Here is a 19002-nt window from a genome sequence, read left to right as displayed (position 1 = left end):
AATGACTAGAGCGCGGGAAATAATCCGAGCTAATTCTAAACCTCTAACACATTGTGTACACACAGGTCACGTGCTACCCACATCAACCTCAATGTGTACACACAGGTCACGTGCTACCCACATCAAGTGTTAGTGTTAGCTTTATGACGCGACCTCTAATACGCCAGTTTCGAGATACGAACTCTTCTGTGTAGAAGGTGCATTTAGTGGAACTTTGAATGACTAAGTGGTACAGAGTGTAACTACAGTCAGCGAGAAAGACGATGAAATGTGTTAAAAGCGGCTTCTCTTTTAATATGTAAATGTGGGAAATACAAAATACTGTCGAAAGAAATGTTTTACTAAAGTGGAAACATAAAAACAATGTCATATTTGCAAGTAATGTCTTTGATATGGTACTTATAACCAACGAAATAACTTTATATGATAAGAATTCTATGTATTTAATTACTCCCTAAATACTTATAACTTACTTAGTTTGTGTATCAGTCGAATTTGGGTGATCTAACAGTGTATGAGAAACTTACTGAGTACATTCACTTACGCTGTGATGAATATTAGTCCCACTCCCGCGTGTAAACAAATTGTTTCGCGCCTCACTATCCACGAGAGTTCTCCAAAGGGAAATAACTCGGGTGTATCTCGAAACCGGCGTATTATAGAATGCCTCTAACAAGGAAAAATTTTTGACGCCAATCCCAGAAGTCCCTTGTCAAAAGTGGCCAAGATCTCGCAAAGGCACACCTTGGAATATGATTGTGAACTTACGTGGATTATCATCCTAATCTTGTGGCCTCCTAGCTCCAAAATTCAGTGCACCATTAGGAGAAATGTATAACGAAGTGCAATGTTTATGTAAGGCATATACTTGCCCAATAGTTGAATTTATCGATTTATTTTTAAATTTTCATTATATTGAAATGCGTTTTGTGTTCAAAGGCAGTGGTGTTTAAACACAGTTTTACAAATTTGAAAGGTTTGGGCATTTTTATCACACACAATTAGTAACTTGAAAAGATTGCAGGAGAGTAGAAAAAAAGGAAAGTAGAGGCTGAGAGCATACAGCAGAACAGATCATGCATCAAAGGTTAAGCAAGTCACAGTGAAGGCAGTAGAAATAAAATGTATATATAGATTTAGCATAAAAATATTTCAATCACATTCATGTATACATGTTCTAATGAATTTTAATATAAAACCCTGTGAGAAAATTAATATAATAAATATTTGGCAAATAGATATTATTTGAATTGAACCTGATCAAAGCATGACCATTACAAAATATGTACATACATGAAGATGCGCTCGCTCAAACGGTAGCACCGTCAACATATTAATTCCAGGTACATGTCGGCATCGTTCCAGATGATGTATATAAACACAATCACGTTATATTGACAGCATTGCAAACATAGGTAACAGACGCAACTTGCAAATAATGACGTTATCTTTACCAGCGTTTTTCTCATTATGACGTCAATATACATAAGGGCCCTTTTTGCATGGGACGACTCATTATTATACTTGTACGTTTTCCTTGCTCATGTTGCAACACTTTGCCAAACTTATTTTCGATGCACGATAAATTTTATGATATATATTTGCAGAAAATTTTGAAATGTGACTTATCTTCACAAGATGTACTGCTAAAGAAATATTGATTGGATGATGTCATGAATTTTCTATTATTCTACTGCAAAAACGGTCAGTACTAGTGTAGCAGAAAGGGGTTGTTAAAACAGAACTTTTGTACGGGTTGTAAATACATGTATACATATAACAATGCAACCATTGAATATAAGTACAGTATGTGTTTTAAAGTCTTAAAATGAAATAAATGAATCCTCAATCTGATTAAAATTAGATCCTTTGATCCACTCGCGTATATCTCTAAGTGTAGCGATATCCGTGAGCGTATCAAAGGATCTAATTTTAGATTGGTGAATCCTATGTTGTAAATTGACACTGAAACCAATTATCGAAATCTAAATTGCGGATGAGCCTTATGGGAGTAACTACGCTGTCTTTAAATTTTATCGAAATTCTGATATCTTCTGAATGGATTGTCGACGAAATCTAAATCTCTCTCTCTCTCTCTCTCTCTCTCTCTCTCTCTCTCTCTCTCTCTCTCTCCAAAATATAGAAAGTCCGTGATATGCCATGCGTATTGTTAATTGGCACCCAAGCCAGACTCTGTGATATGCTCGTGTGTGTGTGTGTGTGTGTGTGTGTGTGGGGGGGGTTGTTAGTCCCATGGAAGTAAGTATGTTTAAGATGTGAAACGTTTCAAGCACGTAACTGATCAAACATTATTTACATAATAAAGATATTCGGTTACTAAGCTACTCAGGTATGATCAAGGACAAAGTTAATAGGTGTTTGAAGGCGGAAGAAGATTTACCTGTTATTAATATGGCTAAACAAGGAACAACATCGCACCGAAAGAGTGATATACAGAGAGGAGGGTTTTTGGTTGTTGCTGCTATTGATTTTGGAACTACTTACAGTGGATACGCCTATTCCTTTGTTCACAATCCGATGGATATCCAGTCTTCTCACACGTGGTATGCCGGGACGTCAGGTCTGGCGTCCATGAAAACTCCCACGTGCCTTCTACTAAAGTCTGACGAATCTTTTGACTCCTTTGGATACGAAGCAGAAGATAACTTTGCAGACATTGTGGCTAACAATCTGCAAGGGGATTACTTCTATTTCACACGGTTCAAAATGGACCTTTATCGAAAGGTACATGTATGTTTACCTGGCAAATGGGTCTGTTTGTAAAAGGAAATATACTCACTAAGGTACATGGTGAGTAATATTCCAATTCTAAGAGGAAGTGAGTCTTCTTTTTCACTTGAAAATAAGACCCAGTAATGTCTGTTGTTTTCACTGCTAAGGAGAAAAGGGGAGGGGGAGGGGTGAACCGCGGCTGCGCTCACTCAGTCTTTCTATTGGTAGTTACCTTGATTTGCCTAATAGATACGATATCCTCTTGGTTAAAAATCAAAGCCTCCTTAGTATTATCGTGTGTGTGGTCCTTCATAACTATGAGGACCTAAATGTTGATTGCCTATAACACCTAAGGTTTTCCCCTGGTTGAATTGTAATCAAATAACTTACATCATATTGACAATTTATAATATCTAAATGCTTATCTTAAAAATCAATGATTTCTCTCTCCAAATCTTAACATTTGGTATTCGGTGATGGGACGATCTTGGTTCGATGAAGAATATGAACTGTATTGCCCTGAGCCCATACCATATGTCTAAAGCACGTATATGCAGCTGCAGTTTTGATACAAGGATATGTACATGTATGACAAAACAGCCTCTCTCTCTCTCTCTCTCTCTCTCTCTCTCTCTCTCTCTCTTTCTCTCTCTCTCTCTCTCTCTCTCATATCATTTGTCATCGAAAAGTTGACAATATCTTATTTTGATCAAAAACGTAAAGAAATTCAGTGGTGCATAAGCATTGTCTTCTAGAGATACATTTAATTCTTTAGACATTTTTATTTGCAAATATTTTATAGAATATATAGATAATTACATTGTAACATTTAAACGATACGACTAGCCTCTAAGAATGAAAAAGGAATGAAAAAGTTCCATGGAGCGCCAAATTAACATAAACGATGATAATTGAAAATATCTTTAATTATTTGAAGATACCATCAATCCATCGGATGCCCGCAACAATTCAATCAAATGTTTCCTTAGATAATTAATGATATCTTCAATTCTGAATTATTAAGTGAATTATTAATAGCATTTAGTAATAGCTAATTTGATGCGCGCAATGATTGAATTGGTGCTCTCTTCAAATAAATTGATGATATCAACAATTGAATTGGTGCGCGCTATAATTCAATGGAAGAGAGTAATAAATCAATTAATGCACACCATATGGAATTGAATTATTGCTATCTTCAATTGAATTATTGCGCGCATCCGTTGAACATCCGCTCTCATTGATATCATTAATTCAATTGATGCGTGCAGCATTTCTTTTAAGGAAATACTATCTAATTAGAGATATATTTAATTCAACATATCCACGGCATCTTTAATTGAACTGTTGCTCTTTATATAAAAAAAATTGACGCGCGCATGAATTCCTTATACGATATTATTGTAAATGATTAAATATATCTTCAACTGAATTAAAGAGATCATTGGATCTTTTATAGCGAGCTCTTAATTAATTTTCGAAAGCAGTATTTCTATCACATTGATGTGCGCATAAATTTAAATAATGTGCGCAATAAATTAATTTTTACGTGCAATAATTAAATTGATACGCTTATCAACTCCATTATTGCTCATATCAATTGAAGTGATGAGAGCAATATTGGTTTGATACGCACATCAATTAGATTATTGCGCGCAATAATTGAATCGATCAACTCCTACTCTCTTCTCAAAAACCTCAGTTGAAGGAAATAGACTCATGTAGTATAATGAATAAATAAGCATCGTATTGTACATGCAAGTGTAAACCCCTGGGACTTTATTAGCAGTTGAAAGTTTTTAGTTATTTTGTTCGAAGCTTAGCCTAATGAACAGGGCGAATTGGGTGAGCATCATGACCTACGAACCTATCATTAATTATATTATTGTTACTGACATATTCAGAAGACGGTTACTAGAGGAATGGAAATACAAGACATCAACGACAAAGTTCTCCCGGCGCTGAGAGTATTTTCCTTGTCCATTGAGTACCTAAAAACCCATCTCCTTCGGACTTTGAAGGACCGCATCTTGACCATTACCATTTCTGACGTCAAGTTTATTCTGACAGTGCCAGCAATATGGACTGATGCAGCGAAACAATTCATGAGGGAAGCGGCTATCGAGGTAAAAGTGTACTTTATACCAATTTTCACTTCATGTTAGGATTTTGATGTATTATGCTATTTTTTCAAATGTTCAGGTTTTGTGATATTGTACATGTACTATATTCATGTCCTATGAAAGTCTATGATAAAGGACTACATACGATAAAGCCTTTCTGGGCCTCCGTAAAACTCGATTAAGGAAGACTAAATCTTTTATTTCATAAAAGAAATCATATCCAATACATCTTCACATAAGCTACATGTATCCCTGATATACACAGTCATTTGGATTACTGAGCATCTAAAGTGATGCAATTTCACTAATTTTTGAGTGAAGCTTTGAACTATCGCATACGTATACATGTACATGTATACTGAAACGATAAATCTATGGTAAGACAATAAGCTCACTCCAAGGTAGCGCTCCAGTGGAAAATCTGCGTACAAAATAGTCATTTAATGTCAAAATACCGTCAACTATAGACAACATGTTATGTATATGATATAATTCCGGTTCTACGTCATTTTATCCATCTGAGATTGCATCGGATTCTTGCTCAAAATACACTTACTTTTAAAACAAAAGCACTAGATGTCGATTTTGATGGACAGTAAGAACTCCTATATCGTATATAATACTTCATGAATACCGAGGCATACACGTGTAATGATAGATACACGTTCGCTTTGTTATATACATACAGTGTACATCTGATATCTGGTATAATATTGTACAAAATATTTATGAAATTCTCATAGATTTTTTTTCCTTCTCTTTGTTGATGGCCGAGGGGTGAAAATCAATGTTTGAAATCTTATATTTTATGCAGCTTTATGCTAATATAATGTACAAAACCTACATTGTATGTTAATTGTTACCCATCATGAAATGATCACCTCTTGAAATTTTACCAGTTATTCCCTATTTCATATTCAGACTTTGCTCTGGATCGAACTGTAACCCAAACCCACGTGTTTTCCAACATTGTTTGTTATCGGTATAATTTTGAAAACTGCTGTGCAGTGATTGATTTCGAGCCTTTATATTCTCATATCAGTGGAGAACATATCTTGGAGAGGTTGGTATTGTTAGATAATCAGCGACTTGACATGCTCTAGGATACCTGAACCTCTGTTAGGTTTGAGGGGTAAATAGTTCCACGTATGAGGAAGTTTTATTGAATTACATCAATAGATTTTGACATTGTCTGCTTACCGACACTTTAAAGAAATAGATTAGGCAAAATTAATTGTCTAAGACACGCACTTTTATTCTAATTGTTCTATATACAATTCCAGAAGCTACTACATGTACATGCAATAAGTTTAGTTTGCTGAGATATCATATTCAAAGAATGTTTCATAAAAATGTGAAATTAAGATGTCCCATCGATATTATCATTACATGCATATTTATTAAAAAATTAGGAAATTCAATATCATTTAAATTTGAATGAAAAGATGGAGGTAACGAACAGTGATCAAATCTCAAAACTCCTATAAGAAATACGTAATTAAGATAGGGCAAACACGGACCCCTGAACAAACAAGAGCTGGGTTCAGGTGCGTAGGACGAGTACGCATCCCCCGTCGACCGGACACACCCGCTGTGAGTCCTATATCTTGACCAGATAAATAGATAACGATCAATACACGGATTTAACTCATTTATTAGGGATGTGTATCACCATGACATTAATTATCTTTTGTTAATTGACAATGAGGTATTGAAGATGGTATCGATTCATGTAGGCAGGAATAGACAGCGGTCAGTTGTTTCTTGCTCTGGAACCGGAAGCAGCGTCACTGTATTGTCGGACATTCCCAATGGAAATGATAAATGAAGATGGACTCTCCATAGCATACAAAGGATCGCAATACATAATCGCTGACATTGGGGGTATGATATCTCTAATTTATACCATTCACCATATTCGTATGCGTTTGTTTTGCGTTTAAACGAAATGAATTAAATTTGACCAAAATGCTCATTGTTAATAATACTGCATTTACCACGTGCATGTACAACAGCTGTGCACATATCAATATCAACAAAAGAGCGTGGAAAGTTGCGTGTTTTCCATAGCTTAGTGCCCCAATATTCGTCATATTTCAAGTACATGCAAACCTATTAATCCATGGTTTTTTTTTTTTGTTTTTTGTTTTTTTTTTTACATGACTGTCTTTTGAATTGCAAGAAACTCTCGTTATTTCAAACTTGAAAACGTAAAAGAAATTATCAATGATAAAAAAGCAAATGAAAGTTACAACAATTGCTGGAATATATACATGTACCGTATTTTTACTCGTAATCCATCTCGTAATAAACTGACTTCGATTACTGGTTAGCAAGTGAAAGATGTATTTAGAATGGTAGTGTAATATCAAAGGCAATTGAAATTGAATGCTTAACACTACACTTTAATGTTACTTCGTTAGGAATTATATATTCCTATACATTGATACTTTATATGGTTTTTCACAGGTGGAACCGCTGATTTCAGTGTTCATGAGATTGAGTCCAAAACCACTATTATGGAACTTCATAAGGCAACTGGGGGTGATTACGGCGGCGAATTAGTGAACGAAGAGTATGTGCAAATGTTTCAAACAGTCTTTGGTGTGGATGCATTGCATCAACTGAAGAGGGAAGATTTAGAAGATTACATAACTTTGCTCAGAGAATTTGAAACAAAGAAAAGAACCGTTAAACTGCAATCCACTAGTTCATACAATGTTCGCATTCCTGCTTCGCTAGCCGAAATCTCGAAATCAAGAGGTCGAAATTTGAAGGAGGCAATAAATTCCTCCGAATATGAACGTTTCGTCAGCATTGCAAGAGATAAGTTAAAAATAGATGCTCTACAGATGCAAAGTTTCTTTGATAAGAGTATACGCGGCATAGTTCATCACATAAAAGAAATACTCAATAAATTTCCTAACATACGAATAATCATCGTCGTTGGCGGATTTGGGGAGTGTATCCTTCTACAGGAAAAGCTGAAAACGTTCTTTCAAAAGAAGTCGATTATTATTCCGGAACATTGTAGTTTGGCCGTACTGAAAGGCGCCGTTCTCTATGGCCATTTTCCACTTTCCATATCGTCAAGGTTAATGCGATATACGTACGGTGTTCATGCAAATTTGAACTTTGTCCATGGTCTTCATCCTGAAACTCACAAATTCTTAGATGAAGACAGCAAAGAAAAATGTCGTGGAGCTTTTGTTAAGATAATTTCAAGTGGATCTCGAGTCTTGGCAACTGGAACAACTGTTAAGCTTAAGGGTCACCCATTATCAAAACATGACACGAGTGTTACCACGAAAATATACTACACCGAGAAAGAAAACCCTGTTGTGGTCGACGATTCTTGTGTATTTTTAAAGGCAATAACACTTCCTTTTCCAAAGCACGTCCACGAGAAGCGTATATGTGAAGAGGTATATACGTTTGGACTTACGGAATTAAAATACAAAGCAACAATTCTTGACACTAAGGAAGTTATAACAGATTCTATTGATTTATTGGACTGAACGATGAGCAGAATATTTGTGAACGGTTTAAAAACGTAATGTGAATTATTTCCAAAACAATATAATTTCATAAAATAAAAGGAAAAGTCACTTAAAAAATATATACATGTACATGTACGTATACAGTGAAAACTGCCTAATCCAACACCTGTGAAATCCGTTTTACTGGGCACTCCCAACTCTTATTGTCATTCTCAATTTCATATTTTCATTGTTTTTACGTTGTTTACACCTACATACTGTGTATTCCGACAAAAGGTATCCTATGCATATCGGGTTATACAGCTCTCTCTCTCTCTCTCTCTCTCTCTCTCTGTTTAGTGAGGACGTCCTCATAATGTCTAGAAGAGAACACACGGACATGTTATTGTAACGGCAAGAATGTACTGTGTTACATGTATGTGTAGCTACATGTATAGGGACACCTATAAAAATTTATCTAATGCTCTCTTTCGAATTGTGAAAAAATGGTTTTGAGAGAGAATATTTGTAAGACATGTCCCCACACCATTTGCCATCACTAATCTAATATTTTGTATCTACATTTTTCACATGCTGTGGATCACGTTTATGGGAACGTAATTGTGAGGACAGAATTTTGTCTCATAGTGTACTTTCTGTCCTCACAACTGTCAAATAGTTAAAACGGTCCTCACTATACATGTTTTATCACCTCTCTCTCTCTCTCTCTCTCTCTCTCTCTCTCTCTCTCTCTCTCTACAGTATGTGTATTGTAAAATATGTGTAGGGTCCCTCAGGACGAATCACCTATTTTGTAGAAGACTGACACTGAATTACACTTCATATTCCATATTTTAATGTTATTGACACAAAGTAGTTCCTGCAGATCTAAATATTGCTTTATCATATATCATGCACTTCACTCCCTGTCTACAAAATGTGTACAGCAGGGGGTGACAATTGGAATTGAGTGTAAGCATGTCATGGCAAACTACTATCTATGCATTGCATTCAGCGTGGTATATTTAATTGATTAATTAAAATGCGAGGTTTAACGGCTTTCGTCGCATCGCATATCGCACGACCCCTTCACAATAGTGTCAATGTTAAATGTGTTTACTGGGGTGACTAAAGGAATATGTATTAATTATTTATTACTTTTTGATTCTTTGTACTACATATATTGCTATACAATGAATTATAGCTGTAAATATATACATATATGCACAATGGTAAACACTAGTAAAGTGTGGTTTATTTGGTTAGAATCAATGTTGAAGGAGGAGGGTTATATATATATATATATATATATATATATATATATATATATATATAAAAGGGCAAATTAGTGTTTTATTGCATTTTGTTAACCTTACGTCGAGAAATTAGCATTAATATTTAACCTTACTTTGATTTTTAAACAGTTTAAAATCATCTTTAATGACAATTCAATGAATAATACATTTTAAACAATTGGACATTGTAGTTACCGAAGGCGGGTTCGTTCATCAGACGGTGCAGACTATTGAAAATGGGGTATAGTATACATGTATAGACAAAGGGGAAGATAGATAACTCGGGTTTATTCAGGCGTTCACAAATTATATTTCATGACAATGATTTACGGCGCAGGGGTTGCAGAATTTAAAATATCAACGAGGATCCACTGAATAGGGCGAGTTTACTTTGAGGTTATCAATACCCAAACTGTAACGAATGTTCATGCAGTCAATCTGAACGGCGATACAGGTCTTCAAAAAACTGGACTGGGAATTTAGTAAAATTCACGTGTATTACTTTATTCTCCATTTTAGACAGATAACACAATGAGAAACTGCGATTGGGAGTGTGATTGTCTGATATTTGACGTAACAATGCTGTTTTTAAGGTTTATTCCAGAGAAGTTTCTCCGGAAAAAATTGAACAAAAATTTTAACTTTCTTTTTCGATGTTACATTGGATTTACTTTTGATGGTATAGAATACGGAATTCTAACAGCAACAGCGGATGTCATTGACTATGGACGATTTGAAGCGGTATTTATTGTGATGGGCATTTTTCTTGGAATTATAACTGTTCTCTGCTGTTTTAACTACAACATTTACATATTCCTCGCTGTGTTAGTCTTCAAGAGTATTTCTTTGACCATCGCCTTATTTATTTTCACAACAATGGGTTCTGACTGGAAGAAAATCGAGAGAATGTTCGAAGAAATTGATTCAGCTGGAGATTTTTTCCTTGCAGTTGTTACATTCATTTCTTTTGTTGACATATGTTTGATTATCGGGACCTTGGCATTTAAAATACTGGCCACTTTTTGTTGCATTGTTACGAATAAGGGACACTGTCGGAGATTCGTATGTAAAAATAACGATGACGTGTGTGCCACGACAGTATTTTCTAATCGAGTTGGTAGCAGTGATTAAGATTGTTACCACATTTACATTCACTGAATCTCTCTCTTGTATATATATCTTTTGAAATTGCTTTCATCATAGACAATGAATACATGTTTGTTGCAAACAAGTTCGATCTGGGTTTTGACAACGATGCTGATTGGATGAAAAATTCGTGTGATTTTTTCATAAAACGATTTGGCCCAGGAGTTCATCTGCACTACACAATCGGGACTACTGTTTACTAGAATACGTTTTCCCCGGATACACCGAGTCACCGCTTACAAGTCCTCTTCTTTCCTATCTAATTCATCTTTTAACCATTGTACCTTTAATTTGGCATCCAATCCATTTAATTCTGCCCAGTAATTCTACCTGACCTGAACACACAGCCATTTGTTGCGTACTTGTATTCCTACATGCCATTTCAAAAACATTAATTAAAGCTTTTTCTTGAGAGAAACTATTTATTTTACTATTTAAAAAAAATCTTAAAATTCTTTTCTTGATGGGATATCATAAAGGAAATCAGACGGAAAACTTCATCAATGCTACGCGCAGTTTACCGCCACCAAGAAAAGAATTTTTAAATCATGGTCAAAGGGTGCATTAGCTCCTCCTTTTAAAGTAACGAATGAGTCAAGGATATAATATTTTAGTACTTAAATCTAGTTTTTATTTTTAAAAATAAAAAAATATACATTACATTGTTTCATCGGGTGATGATGGTAGCAATCATTGCAGAAAAAAGATTGCATAAATGTAAATACACCTCTGTACATTGTAGTAACTCACTGGAGACCCAATTATACCGAAATGTGCTGAAGTTTAAATTGTGGTCACTTTACACGAAGTGTATGACAGTATATACGCTTATTTTTTACAAGCAAATGACTTATGTTGTCTCAACTATAGTAGTGACAATCCTGTTAGAATTGGCAGTGGCGGAAGTAGAAGTACATATAATAGTAGCAGTAGTATTGATTTTGTTTGTTTGCTTTACGCCCCTTCGATAATTTTTCACTCATATTGAGATGATGAATCACCACACACTTTGACCTATATTTGGCGCACAGATTCGTAGCATTGATGGTTCTCTAACGTGCCAACGTTTGCCGTGACAAGGGACCTCTTTTTAAAATTTCATAGCATCGTTTGCGTTTGGCGAAAGAGCAATCACTATAATATGTACCAATGTTTGATCATGTTTGACGCAATCATAATAATAATAATAATAATAATGTCCTTTATTTAAACAGGATAGCACAATTAGTTTAAAACTAGTTTACATTGTGGTCCTGAAAACATATATACAGACAGCAGTATTATACAGATACAATATAAAATAGTATATGAAGGTATGTTGTATACATACATGTATGCTATTTACATATTTAAAACTGAAAATAAAACAAAATAAATAAATAAACAAATACAAATAAAACTGAAAATAATCAAAAACAAATCTATATGGTTTTAATTTCCCGAATGAAAAAAATTTCTAAGATAAGCGGATTTAAAAGTTTCCAATGTTGGGTAATATTTTTAAAATTCTGGCATATTATTCCATAACTGCGAACCGTAAATTGTCAAAGATCTTCTAAAATATTGTGTCTTTGCTCTCTGGATATATAATATCATGTCTTAATGGCATGAGAGGGGGTCAAACTCACCACATCCCCGATACAAAGCAAATGCTCTACCACTTTTCAACTCCATGCACCAAATCAACCCGGGATACGCCACATTCAAGATTCCATCACCAATACAGATGTCAGAAACATAAGCACATCTAACCATGAAAGCTCCACGTCTCTCCATGTCACAGAAAACATAAAAATTATCTAAATGGCGATATACATGGTAGAAAATTCATCTCTAACATCCACATATACGACTATGTACAATAAAAATAATAAAAAAAACAAACAGCAACAACCGCGCGTCATCTATGACACAGATTCGGATGACTGATGTGTTCATTATTATTCACACAATTTTAATGTAAAACGTCCTAGAATGTAATTTTTCTCCTCATTTAAAAGGATCTTTTATGAATTAAACATTGTGACTGCCAATATTCATTTTTATTTGTATTTCCTAACGAACTATTTGTAGCGGCGTAATGTTAACGTTACGAATGTAGTTCGTGTTGTGGTAAACAAAACAGAATATTTTGGAAATGCAAATTCAATGCTATGTTAGAATAAAATATGTGATAAAAAGAATCTCCTATGGTTTGTGGTTGGATATGATTATCATCCAACTCGCCAAGGCGCGGGGATAGAAAACTCGCAACCTGTTGGATAATAATCATATCCACCCACAAATCATGGGAGATCCTATCTATAGAAATCCCATAATATACCGTATCATATGTAGTGGTATATAATAACATAAAAATCCCATAGTATACCATATCAGGCAGTGACATATAATAACATAGAAATCCCATAGTATACCATATCATACAGTGGTACATAACACAGAAATCCCTTGGTATACTACATGTATGTCATTCAGTGGTATATAATACGTAAATCCCATAGCATAAACAGCATGCAATATACCACACAATTGTCACACCATATCAAAGCATGAAAATATATAATAAATGGACATTACCAATTGGGTACATGTAGGACGGCCGCGGTGGCCTTCCGCACGATCAAATCAAATCAATCTTAATCAACATGTGATCGATATCAAAATCAAACCATCATTTTATATTGGATTTTCAGACTTTTCACAAGCGAAAATCCCGTCTTTGATATTGCATCTCTCACACTGTTGAAAACGTGTTATCATGCACTGTCTTTTCTAGGAGACCGTTCTCCCGGTGTAGCCGAATTACCTGAAAATAATAAAAGTGATTTAATGATACATATAAAATGCATTTGGGATACTAGCTAATATGTAAATTATGCACATTGCAAATGCACTTCACAATCTTTCAATGTTCACAATGCAAAAGCTTTCATAGATACGTTTAGTTTATTTATTTAGGAATAGGCACATATACAATATAAATACAAGACAATATCACAGAGGAACACATAGTTAAAACAAAAGTTGTTAAATACATAAGATAAAAGGGTAAACTTTAACAGTAGTTTGACTTTAAGAGCACAGTGAGTAAATTAATGTATATGCCTATGCCAAGGATAATCCATGAAAGCCATATGACTTATTTCCAATGAGGTCCTTCTTATCTTATAATATGACATACACACTATATTATCATTATTAGCATAATAAAACAATGCAAACAAAGAAGATATTGAAAGACATTGATTTGAAACACGTAAGAATACTTTAAATATCTTACATTTCAACAGTGCTTAGTATTGAAAATTGTTGGAATAAATAACAACTGTAATAACTATGTATGAACAAGACAGTGTGGATCAATAATACAAGAAATCACTATCTGCCATTTTCTTCATTTCATTGAGTAAATGTTTTTTAACTGCAGATTTGAATGCAAATCTAATGTTTATATAGTTTATTTGATCAGGGAGAGAATTCCAGTCTTTGATGCCGTTAAAATAAAAAGTTTCTGATTCCATTTTCTCAACCCTTGGTAAGACGTCGACATATGTCTTTTCATTTTATAAAACTTAAGACATAAACCTACTGCATTGAATTGAAAAGTAACGACACCACACTTCATTCATTGTAACTATGTTCTTATGTACTTGTATTCTACCGAAGAAATCTTTTCTTAGTAAATGTTATACCAAGCATGTTGAATTGGAGGTTGGGATGGGCATGGACCCTGGACTCTACATACAAGTCACGTAATTGGTTTTTTTTACATGTAAAGTTCGATTGATTTGCCCCCTCCCCCTTTTCATTTTTAAAGTAGTAGTGAAAGGTAGTTGATGTTTTAAGTGCTGAATTGAAGAATACATGCCATGAACTTAATCTCTGTCTCCCCTCATAGAGTAGAAATAGGGACTTCAAATCTGTACCGACCCCCAGGAGCCACCATGTGGTGCCACTACAGCCCTAAACTGAAAGCGGTAACTGATAGCCCCAGGGGTCCTCTATCTTACCTTAATGTTCTTTCCACCTTATCTTCAAATATTAAAGCTCTAAAATCAGGCATAAAACCCCTTCATTCTTTTCGAGATACCAAAAATTTCAAAGTTCAGGAGAGCTAATCAATACTTTGAGATATCACAGAGCTCTTCTTTCCATGACATAGAGTACCCCTTATCATTATCTACTTCATTCAATAGCCATTTTCTTACTGTTTTCCCTCATAGAGTAAAAATAGGGACCCCAAATCTGTTCCTACCCCCAAGAGCCACCGGGTGGTACCACTACAGCCCAAACTGTCAACGGTAAATGATAGTCCTAAGGGTCCGTTACATTGCCTTGATATTCTTTCCGCCTTGTCTTCAAAGATTAATGCTCTAAAAGCAGGCATAAAACCCCTTTAGTCTCTATGTAAAACTTATACGGTGCCAATTTTGATGCACCAGATGCGCATTGCGACAAATTATGTCTCTTCAGTGATGCTCTATGAGATACGAAAATGTTAAAGTTTAGGTGAGGTAAACAGTACTTCCGGGTATCACAGAGCTCTTCTTTACACGGCATCGAGTACCCCTTGAAAATCTCTATTCCAATCAATGGGCACTTTGTCGCTGTCTCCCCTCATAGAGTAGTGATAGGGACTTCAAATCTGCCCCGATCCCCGGGAGCCACCGGGTGACACCATTACAGTCCCGAACTGAAAGTAGTAAATGATAGTCCTAGGGGTCCTCTACCTTGCCTTGATGTTCTTTCCGTCTTGTCGTCAAAGATCAATGCTCTAAAAGCAGTCATAAAACCCCATTATTCTCTACGAGATACGAAAAATGTTAAAGTACAACGCTTCGGTTATCACGGACCTCTTCTTTACATGACACAAAGTACTCCTTAGTGTTCTCTACCTCAATCAATGAACACATTGTCCCTGCATCCCCTCATAGGGTAGAAATATGTCCCGACCCCCGGGAGCCACCGGGGGCATGTACCACTACAACGCCAGACTGAAAGTCGTGAATGATAGCTCTAGGGGTCCTTTACCTTGCATTGATGTTTCTTCTGCCTTGTCTTCAAAGATTACAGCTCTAAAAGCAGTCACAAAACTCCTTTTATGCATGTACTATTTTTAGTAGGTCATGCGCAATGTCAAAGTTAGGTGAGCTAATCCACAATTATTGATAACGCTGGCCGGATGGATGTATTATTCAACAGATATTTCAGGGGAAGTGTTTGTTTCAATATTTAATCCTTTTTCCTTACAGCACTTTCTCAAAAGATTTCTTTTGTCGATTTCTTTTGTCAGAAAGCAATGGTTATCACTCTTCAGGTGAGTTAATTTACAGAAAAGGTTTTTGAATGCAATATAATTTTAAATGGATTGGATCATGAAAATAGGACCAGTCTTGAAATAATAAAACACGCCACATCATATAGTTTTCCCTATCATATCAATCTATTCATTGGTACCTAATGATTAAGATTGCAATATTCTGGTGAGCGTAAGTATCAATGTGCATTTACTTTCGTGCATGTAAGGTGAGAAAATTAATTTAATTTCTTTCCACACTTTCATTACAAATTATTGATATAAATTCAATTCACCATTGATGTACAACCTCTCATGTGAGCTAAGTTGCCCATGAGTTTTGCGATTTTACTGACTATTTATCATATGAAGTAAATTTATAGAATTTGTAAATATGAATTGAAGAATACACATTTTATAACAAATCATATATTGTTATTGTTTAGAATGTATGCCATTGTAAGAAGGGGGTGGGGGTGGGGACACACAAATTATAATTCAAATCTACATAAGTAATTTCAGAAAAAAGTTTGATACAGATATTCTTCCTAGGTTGATTTTTTTTTATGAAATAGGTCTTCAAATTTGTGTGATATATTATCCAATTATGTTAATTAATCTTTGCATTTTTGTGGAATTGGTGAATATATTTTATGTAAAAGTTATTGAAATAATCAATTATGCTTAATTTTCATAAAATAAAAGAAAGTCAAGATTATTCTGTCCTTAATATTTGTTTTATAGTGTGTTTCTTGTGAAAATTGGTGATTTTCATGAAAAATTTAGTTTCAGCAAAGGGGCAACTTTGAGAGGCTGTAATTCTTTAAAGTCCACACTAACATACTCTTTTTTATGTTTTAAATGTCTTTCTGATAAAGATGTATCAGTTAAAATGGTTTATCCAAAAAGTTTGATTCTTCTGACAAAATTCAAACCATTAGAGAATATCCTTAAAAAAATCAGCATACAACAATCATATTGATTTCCATGTGCGAGAAAATATTTCAAAATATGAGAGAACAGCATTAAAAACTCTTACCAGTGATGATACCATTATCATAAAGGAGGCTGACAAAGGCGGAGCAATTGTTATAATGGATAAAGACCACTACAAGGAAATGGTCCAAGAACAATTAGATGATATAAACTTCTATCGAGAACTACCTTCGAATGAAGATAATAAAACTATGTCTAGAATAAAGAAATATATATCAATATTCTCCGATAATTTAACGGAAAAAGAAGCAGCATTCTTACTCAATTTTGAGGTAAAAACAAGTAATTTTTATGGACTACCAAAAATCCACAAGTCTAAGCAAATTCAAAACGGAATACAGAAATCATGTGAACCATACATCAAATTACCGTACCCAACAGACCTTAAACTGCGCCCAATTGTAGCTGACCCTTCTTGTCCAACAGAAAGACTTTGTAATTTCCTAGATATTGTACTAGAACCCATCTGCAAATTAGTTCCGAGTTATATTCGGGACGACATGGATTTCTTAAACCACATTCCTAAAATCGTTGAAGAAATTACAAAATTCGTGAGTTTTGATGTCACAAGTTTGTATACAAATATCCCACACAACTTGGGTATAAAACCCATTTCCTTCTGGATTGATAAACATCAAGATGTATTGCAATCAAAATTTATCCTGGAAGGAATCAAAATAGTTTTTTTTAAAATAAGCATTTCTTTTTTGATAACAAGTACTTTCTTCAAACAAAAGGAATAGCCATGGGGACAAAAATCGCCCCACTTACGCAACTTTAGTTTAGATCTTTCTTGGGGAGAAACTATTTAGAGAATGCAAATCAGTTTTTGGAGAAGAATTTGGCCTGTATATTGAGAATAACTGGAAACGCTATTTGCATGATTACTTTATGTTTTGGACCAAATCATTACAAGATCTACAACATTTCCACAACACCCTGAATCACCTACACGATAACATACGATTTACAATGGAAATTAACGATAATGAATTACCATTTCTAGACATCCTGATTGTAGAGGAGGGGGCGAAAATCATAACAAATCTCTACTACAAAAATACAGATTCACATCAATATTTGTTGTTTAACTCATGTCATCCATCTCACATCAAACAAAACATCCCTTTTAACATGTCCCGGAGAATTAGCACAATAGTAATAGATGAGGATCGCAGAAATACAAGATTATTTGAACCTATGCTATTTTTATATAGACAGAAATATTTACCAAAATTAATTGAAACAGCTATACAAAAGGCTAAATAAACTCCCATCAGAGAATTGCGAACTATTAAACAACATGAAGAAACCAACAACAAAATTTCTTTCGTTCTTACACTCAACCCGAGAAATCACAACATGTTCAAAACAGTAAAGCAGTTATTCCCTATTCTTCAACAATCAGAAACATTAAATGACCTCATTCAGCCCACGGATATACTCCACAGCAAACGTCAACCACCAAATTTGAAAAAAAACCCACAATTCTCGCTAAAGCCAAATTTACATCAAATGACGAAAAAACAGCAGTCTTCAAATGCGAGGATCCGCGATGCGGTACTTGCCCATTTATACAAACCGGCTACTTCATAACTCAAAAATGGAATTAACTTCAATGTAAATTCAACTATGACGTTTAAATCTCAAAATCTACTTTATTGTATGACGTGCCCTACATGTGGAGAAAACTATATAGGACAAACAGGAATCAAATTGGCTGACCGTGTTCGTGTACATAAACAACAGATGAGAGATCCAACAATCAGAAACACACCGTGTAGCGGACATTTTGATTCGTGCGGGGAAGGCAGATTTTATATTTTCCCATTTTACAAAGTAAAAGAGGAAAATGAACAATTACGCAAAGCCAAGGAAAACTATTTCACAAAACTGCATGTTTAAGCCGAAACTAAACTTTTAATAATTTT

At 34.7% G+C, this 19002-nt stretch overlaps 1 protein-coding gene across 1 annotated transcript; it reads left to right on the top strand.

The window, feature by feature from the left end:
* The first annotated feature begins 2350 nt into the window (after nucleotides 1–2350).
* Nucleotides 2351–8473, top strand: LOC130052730 (heat shock 70 kDa protein 12A-like). Its single transcript, XM_056158572.1, has 4 exons — nucleotides 2351–2745; nucleotides 4638–4859; nucleotides 6593–6740; nucleotides 7326–8473. Exons 1-4 carry the CDS (start codon nucleotides 2353–2355, stop codon nucleotides 8372–8374), a joined length of 1812 nt encoding a protein of 603 aa, XP_056014547.1. The 5' UTR covers nucleotides 2351–2352; the 3' UTR covers nucleotides 8375–8473.
* The last annotated feature ends 10529 nt before the right edge of the window (nucleotides 8474–19002 follow it).

Source organism: Ostrea edulis, chromosome 3 (genome assembly GCF_947568905.1).
Source record: "Ostrea edulis chromosome 3, xbOstEdul1.1, whole genome shotgun sequence".
NCBI classification, from domain to species: Eukaryota; Metazoa; Mollusca; class Bivalvia; order Ostreida; family Ostreidae; genus Ostrea; species Ostrea edulis.
Note: the sequence above shows the minus strand (reverse complement) of the source record. Positions and strands in the feature narration are given on the sequence as shown.